This window comes from Nicotiana tomentosiformis, chromosome 1, assembly GCF_000390325.3.
Source record: "Nicotiana tomentosiformis chromosome 1, ASM39032v3, whole genome shotgun sequence".
Classification (NCBI taxonomy): Eukaryota; Viridiplantae; Streptophyta; class Magnoliopsida; order Solanales; family Solanaceae; genus Nicotiana; species Nicotiana tomentosiformis.
Genome location: NC_090812.1, coordinates 32164677 through 32172617, shown reverse-complemented (window position 1 = coordinate 32172617; position 7941 = coordinate 32164677). Strand labels below are relative to the sequence as shown.

General features: G+C 35.4%; 1 protein-coding gene across 3 annotated transcripts; it reads right to left on the bottom strand.

Moving 5' to 3' along the window:
* Positions 1-1654: 1654 nt before the first annotated feature.
* LOC108944293 (uncharacterized) lies at positions 1655-6800 on the bottom strand. Of its 3 annotated transcripts, none has more exons than XM_018769197.3 (4): positions 6284-6800; positions 3313-3429; positions 2775-3210; positions 1655-1848 (listed from the first exon to the last, which is right to left on the bottom strand). In XM_018769197.3, the coding sequence occupies exons 3-4, from the start codon at positions 3136-3138 to the stop codon at positions 1805-1807; spliced, it is 408 nt and encodes a 135-aa protein (XP_018624713.1). In that variant the 5' UTR covers positions 3139-3210; positions 3313-3429; positions 6284-6800; the 3' UTR covers positions 1655-1804. The 3 variants fall into 3 exon arrangements, with proteins under 3 accessions (XP_018624713.1, XP_033510746.1, XP_070036673.1); XM_033654855.2 differs by lacking the exon at positions 6284-6800 and adding an exon at positions 3530-3701; XM_070180572.1 differs by lacking the exon at positions 6284-6800 and adding an exon at positions 3534-3701.
* Positions 6801-7941: the final 1141 nt, after the last annotated feature.

Below are 7941 nucleotides of genomic sequence, written 5' to 3'. Positions count from 1 at the left end.
GAGTCTACTTAAACTCAATAGGCATTAATATTGATAGATAATGCTCCACCTGCAGATCTTGTGAAGAAACCCTTGATCATATTTTAATTGACTGCGAGGTTGTTAAATCCTTTTGGCAAATACTTGGTCTTACTAGTATTTACACTCTTGGAAATCACCACCACTGGTTGGACAATATTGCAAACCTCCCTCTTCCATTACCAAATGCGATCTACACATGGAAAGAACTATTTCCCTTTTGTCTTTGGCATATTTGGATCAACGGAAATAACAACCTATACAATAACCTCACAAACTCTGCTTCTTTTGATCGGGTACATATGCGAGCTACAGAGTATGTTACTCTAGCAAGAAATGACAGCAGCACCAAACCACCTCTAGCTCTCCACGTCAAATGGCATCCTCCTAAACAAAATCACTTCAAACTCAATATTGATGGAGCATTTAAAGATGGAGTAGGAGGTATTGGCGGAGTTTTCCGAAATAGCAAAGGGGATTGGGTGCTAGGCTACTACATGCAGATTCCTCAATCTGAGTATACATATGGCGAGCTCATATCACTTCTACATGATCTAAAATTAGCTTATGTTCATGGCCTTCATCCTCTGGTGGTCGATACATATTCAATAGAGATTATTAACATGTTCATAACTAACCCCCAACAATATACATCTATCTTACATGATTGCAGGATACTAAGGCAACAACTAGGAGATCCGGAATTAAAATACTATTTTCGGGAGCAAAACAAAGTGGCTGACTTGCTAGCTAAGGAATGATTGAAAATTGGAAAATTGGTGGTCCTACTATTTTAGTACTACCACCATCTGCTATTTTGCCTAGTCTTATGTTGGATATTTCTGGAGCTACATATCGTAGATCTATCTCTAGTGATGTCTCTAACGTTTTGGCCAACCTTGGAAACTTTGATGCTCAGAGGAGCATGTCTAGTTGTACGAACAATATTTAAATTTATATATTAGCTTCTCTTTTGACCAAAAAAAAACTTAGTTAGAGAGATAAATTTGTAATGATCCAACCGGTCATTTTGACTTTAGAACCCCGTTCTCCTAAATAAAACTCCTTGTATGTGCTTTTATTAATTTATGACTTACGGGAATGGTTGATTTGGGATTTGGAAGTGTTCACTACTAGAAATAAGGCCTATGGCAACCCTTCTAAAACCGTTGCAGTAAATACACTAACCGACCCTATAGCGCTACTGGGACGGTTTAGCACTCATTCCTGGATTTGGTGTTACCATAGATGTATTAGAACGGTTATGTGGAATGGTTACAAAACCGTCCCCATATATAAATATTGTAACGGTTATGAAACCGTTACATCAATCTGTGGAACGGTTTTTTATTCTGTTGGGACGGTTATAAATCGTTCTAATATATTAGTGCCAACGATATTTTAAGGCTATCGCAACGGGTTTTATAATATATTGAAACGGTTTTCGTGATCTTTTGAAACAATTATCTAATCTATTGCAATAGTTATTAGGGGCTGCTATTATTGTTTGATAGGTCTATTGCAACGATTATATTGTCTATTGCAACGGCTCTTCCTAGTAATTTCAAATATATATATATATATAGCTCCAGAATAAGGAATATTTCCCATACAACAAAATTTTATACACCATAACTTATATAAACTACAAAATAACATTGAAATATCAAACTAGCATTATCCATATACAAAAACAAAATATGAAATAGATGAGTTTGTATACAAAACATTCTAAACTAAAATATCCTGGAACATAATGAGAAAGTCTAGCAACGATCAACAACACTCAAGTAAGATCTTCATCACTGCTTTCATCTGCAATCGATGCACCTACAAATGACGATTAATAAATGATTAAAAGAAAAAAAAATTAAGATGTTTGAATCACAAAGTACTTGCTTCGTTATCGATGCTTTACCTAACAAAGTTGAACTCTATTTTACTGTCACAGTTCCTTATGTAAGAGCAACAACAAGCTAAAATACAAGCAACCCATTTGGAGAGTAAAGAGGCTAACAACACATGAATACATCTTCTTGATAGAAAATCTGTCCATATTCAGTACATCGTCTTGAGTGAAAATAGCTTCCTCAAAGTATTCTTGGGCCTTCAATACCTTTCTGATCATATAAGATACTTGGGGTGGATTTACTTCCTACACTGACTTTCATTTTATATTTATATAATAGATGTGGATCTATTGGACCGTAGTTTGCCCTTTTTTATTACAAAGGTTTCAGTAGTGCACTAGTGTTTGCTAATTGCAGCTTTATTCTAAATAAGCTTTTCTAACTTCTAATGACATTAGTATTCAAAGCCTGAATGTCAAACAAGGTAAATATTTTCTAACTTCCAATATTTCTATAAGACAACTGACAGGTTCTACATTTCCAAATGACATTAGTATTCAAAGCCTCCAAACCCATTTCAAAGCAACTCAATTCCAACAGAAGACCAAAATATCGAAGGAACACTCTAGCTCCTGTCAATTTACACTGCAGAATCCAACATTTGACAATTGAAAATAAAGGAACACAAACGCACATGCTAACTGACATAATGTGTACAGATGCAGCAACTTAAGGTCACTTCACTATGCTAACTGACACATAAAACAATCTGCCCAAAAGTCCAGAATCAGCAATAGACAAACGATATAATTCAACTCTCCAGAAATTACTACATGAACAGATTATTTCAACAACCTAAGACATCAAAAACTCACAAAAACTATTAAATTGTCAATGAGTTAATACCTGTAATGAGCTGGCCTTCTTTGATGCTACTAGTAGATGGACGACAAATTGGTTGCAAAGTTGTTTGTTGTGAAGATAAAACTTCTCCTGGTGAATTATCACCCAATGCCGCTAGAATAATGTTAGCATCAATATTAATTCCTGAACGTTGAAGTCGTGCAAGAACATCTGCAACAACTTCTTGACGAATAGTTGTATTTTGTTCCTCAATTTTTTCTTCCATTCTCTGTATTTTCTCCTCCATTTTTTGCAAACAATTTGTAGAATTTGAAGAGTGTTCAAAACATCCTACTTTCCCTCTCAAATAAGTTCTTGTAACCCCCCGTCCATATAACCTCAAACGCCCTGGATGTTCAGGTCCCATGACAGCTGCAAATGCCTCTACGGACTCATTGCCATTTTCAGTTTGTTATGCTTCTATATCCTCCATTTCAGCCTACAAAGCAAATTCAAAAATATAGAATTCAAGTAAATAACAAGTAAACAAATAGAAATATACGATTGATCTCGATATAACAATAGTTAATATAATTCGCACAATTTTACTAGTTGTGTCTTCATCCGAGCACATGTATGATCGTCCAACTTTCCTTTTTCTTGTAGCTACAAATACTTCCTTTGCTGTTAAAGGATCTGAAGTTACCTTATCATTTTCCTAGTCACATTAAAGTGCGTTAGTATTCCTGATGATCTGCCATAAACTAAACATGAGCCAAAACTGAGAAATATTTTTCCATGATTTGCTAGTTACACACCAACTTAGAGCGAACTAAAGAAAAACTTCTTTTTCCAGCAGTGTGAGGATTCTTCAACTTTTTCCGGTTCTCAATATTAGTTTTGGACATTTTCTGCAGGAAGAAAGAAGCACCAAACAATAACTTACAAGTACAACTTGAGAAGTATACATTAAACACAATAGAAGAGAAATGGAAGAACAACGAAATAAGAAAAAAATAGCAGCAACACGGAAGACTAGAGACAAGCAACTAGAGTACTATATGTAGTCAAAGTCAGATTTTGTAGTCAGACAAGCAGCAACATGGAAGACCAGAGACAATGCCTATATTTGAATTTTTCATTTCATCTTCAAATGATTTTATGCATTAATCAGGTGAATACTTAGCTGGGAGCCTCGCTTATGACAAGTCCAATATAACTGAGAGTGCTCCAAAACAGAATCGAACGAAGGAGGATACTAATGTTCCCATTATAGCTAAAAATAAGGTTCGAATCTGTCCATTTAGTTCACTCTTATACACCTCTTCTCTTATAGCTGGGTCAACCGCATTAAATGACGACAATTGCGTTTCTGTTTTATGTTATTCCTTAAATTGCAAATGACGTCTTGATTTGTTCATGTTGTCTGTTAGTGCCCTTGTGGTGCTCAGTGTTCTGCTATGATGCATATATGTTTGTGTATTCATGTCGTATACAAAGAAAGGCTACATTGCTTACTCCTAGTAACATTACTGAAGCATGTAAATGGGTGAAGATCAGATGATAAATGAGATAAAAGAGTTCCAAATATGTGTATTATTCTTCATTAAAAAAGAAACAATACCTTCAGGAGTATGATCCATTTTTGAAATTTAATTGTGCTAGTGATGATCGTGGGTTTGTTTATTAACAAAAGTTGATATTTTGCTCTAATCAAACATATAAGTTGGAGTTAAAAAATTGCTATGCTAAAATTTTAATTTATTCTCCCGTAATTGGAGAAAATTCAAACTGATAGCAGCTTAACCACATCAAAATTTTCTGTAGTAAAGGAAAGCACAATTAGCTCCTTGTGGTTGCACCTAATGATCCAGAAGCCTAATGTTTTAGCTTGCCGAACAGCAACACGAGTACCATAGGTTGACATGAATCAGAACTGCCTTAGGGTAAACTACCAACCCTTTGAACTTCCACCTGAATTTAACTTCAGCAGTAAAACTTCTACCCTTCAAAGCTTTTGTGAGGTACAACACTTGTATTTGGAAAGCAGAATCTCTGATTATGCTATCCAGAGAGCTCTTTCAGAATATCAGATGAAAGAAGATAGAAGAGTTGGTGGGTTCTTTATCACTTTTGTGTTATAAATAAACATAAATTGTTTGACTTGATATAAATACAAAATACATGTTATTTATTTATTTGAAAGCATTTCCTATTCCAGGCGAGGAGTTTAATTTTCAGCTTTTAGATAGGAACAACATTCATTTGCTAAGTTTTATTGATAATGCCTGATCCAATATATTACTAGACTAGATATCGCAAGAAACATGATGTAATAACGTATCTATGAAATATGCTACAGCTGCAACGTACATATGAATTACCAGAGTGCCATTGTCAACTACTCTTATTGGTTTCTCACTGATTTGTTAACGAAAAAGTGCACAAAAAGAAATTTTAGACGTTAATTCGATCTAATGGTCTAATTCAAGATAGTCGTTTAAAGATAGCAATTGTTTTCAGTGAGGTTATTTTGGTTGTTAGATCAACTTTAATCTACAATATTTTTCTGAGGAGTTAACTTTAGTTTCCCTTATTTTAGAAAGAGTATTGTTTCAAATTTACAATCACGAGAAAAACAATCATCTTATACCAAAAGCGGAACGGACTTCAATTCAAATCACGCTTCAACGCCAAGTTAATTGGACACCACAACATAGAAGGAATGCCAGTTTAGCTAGTCAAGCAAAGACTAGCGCTTGCATCACTAGAAAACCAACTGTGCTTCGTAGATGGGACCATTCCAAAAGGTATATCAGTCATCAAATAGAACCACTGGATACCCTTACACCAAACTGGCATAGATATTTCAAGATGAAAGCATACCGAGTTTTAACAGATTCTTTTTTTAAAATCAAAAGTATACCAAGTTTTAACAGATTCTTACACACACTTGCCTGATTATGGATCGATTTTGAACAGCCCTAGTCATACTAATGAATGTACTTTAGATCATTATTACTATGTCTTATCGTCAATGTTATATTAATTGCAAAGAAGCCCCTATATTCTTGGTAACTTGTCTTGGAGGTAGTCCAACATGTTCCTCATGTCTATGATCCAGAAATAAGGCAGAATAAAGGCTGAAAATTTTCTGGGGAAAAATTGAAAACTCCAAAGTATACTCCACGAGCCATTGCATCAATAGCATTTGTCGATAAAATTTACTCCATGCATTCCCACTGTATAATACAGAATAACGATTTTCAGAATAACGAACAAGACAACGAACATCGAACATCGATAGCAAACATCCAACAAGGGGAAATCTCATGGTTTCAAACACAAAATTAAAACCTAACAAATAAATCCCCCAATTTTGCAAACTAAAAATCACAAAATATATCGTATAATACAAACAAAATAGAAGCAAAATAATGGGTTTATCAGAAATATTATCAAAGAAAGAAAATAGAAGGAGCAATGAAATAATTTTTCAGACGAGGGAAGAAGAAAGCAAAAATCGAACAGTGATAGCAAACATCGAACAGGGTAAAAAATCGAAATCCTACCTCGGAGATTGTGGTATGTTAGCCGATAATGATCGTCCTTCACCGGAAGTTATCGTCCTTCACCGGAGCAGGTAGACAGAGTTCGTCGGTGTGTTCTAGGTTAATGAACAGAGAGAGACGGGTGTTTGAGATTTTGGGGGAGTCGCTAGCTGATGAAGTCGATGTGTTCTAGGTTACTTTTATATTTTAGAGTTATTAAAATATTAGTGGGGTCCTCTATTTTTATTTTTTAATAAATACCTAGGAGGGAAAGTAAGGAGGGAAAATTAAACCATCCCGATAGCTTTTTATTTCACAAAACCGTTCCCACAAACAACCCTATTGTATCGCATATCAAAATCGTCTCTATATCTTTACTTATGGTGACAGTTACTACACTATTGGGACGGTTATTCTTCGGAAGTGTGCCAGAAGCCTTTTGACTCTATTGGGACGGTTAAAATCATTCCAAAATATGACCTACTGTAACAATTACAGAACCGTTGCCCAAAAATCATTCCAATAAATTCGTTTTCTAATAGTGGTTCGAGTTGAAATCGGAACACTTAGTTCCTTGAGTTGGCCTTAAAATGTTAAGTTTGACTTCGGTCAACATTTTGAGAAAACGACCCCGGAATAGAATTTTGATGATTTCAATAGCTCCGCAGGGTGATTTTGGACTTAGGAGCGCTCCGGAAAATTATTTGGAGGCCCGTAATTAAATTAGGCTTGAAATGGCTAAAATAGGAATTTAAGTTTGGAAGTTTGACCGTGGAGTTGACTTTTGTCACGACCCCAAATTCCCTCCATAGGATGTCGTGATGGCACCTAGTCTCTAAGACTAGGTAAGCCTATCAATGCGGAATAATAATAAATATCTGAAATAAATAAACTACAATTCAAACAATTTCAACTCCCAAAACCTGGTAGAAATAAGTCACAAGCTTCTAAGAATTTATTCTCAATGTCTCTATATGTCAAGGTCTAAATAAAATATAAGGAAGTAACATAAAATGATAGAAGGGGACTCCGGAGTCTGCGGACACTGGCAGATATACCTCGAAATCTCCGTACGCAGGTAACTCACTGACGTATAGGCTGGTAAAATATACCTAGATCAGCACAAAAAGATATGTAGAAGCGTAGTATGAGTACACCACAGCGGTACCCAGTAAATGCCAAGCCTAACCTCGGTAGAGTAGTGACGAGGTCAGGTAAGGCCCTACTGGAATATAATAATGGCATGGTAAAATGTTTATCAATGTAGTAAAATAAAATGACATTGGAAATGAATCAAATAGTTTATCACATTTAATGACACCAAATAATTGCAAATAATATCTCGTGGAATCAAAACAAAATTTCCTTCTACTTTATGAAAATCACAACAATTAATCGAAAGCAACTATGGCCATAAATCAATATCAATAAGGGAACTACCGAGGTACCGCCTCGTAGTCCCAAGTTATAAATAATTTCACAATATCTCATTTCCTTATATCACCGCGGGAGCTTTCACAATTTATTTAAAGAAAATATTTTTTTCTGAAATAGCATCCCGCGTTTTAGCCACCCTTATCACACCGCATGACTTCTAGTAGTCACCCCTACTAGCCACGCGTATCAAGCCACCCTTATCTCACCGCATGTGTTTCAACACCCAGATCTTATACCACCGC

Bases quoted from the DNA above. Each gene is read 5' to 3' on its own strand.
- LOC108944293 (XM_018769197.3), bottom strand. From the start codon at position 3,138: ATGGGACCTGAACATCCAGGGCGTTTGAGGTTATATGGACGGGGGGTT. The intron at 1,849-2,774 runs GTATTAACTCAT...CGTCATTTGTAG, and splicing joins AGAAGGCCAGCTCATTACAG to GTGCATCGATTGCAGATGAA.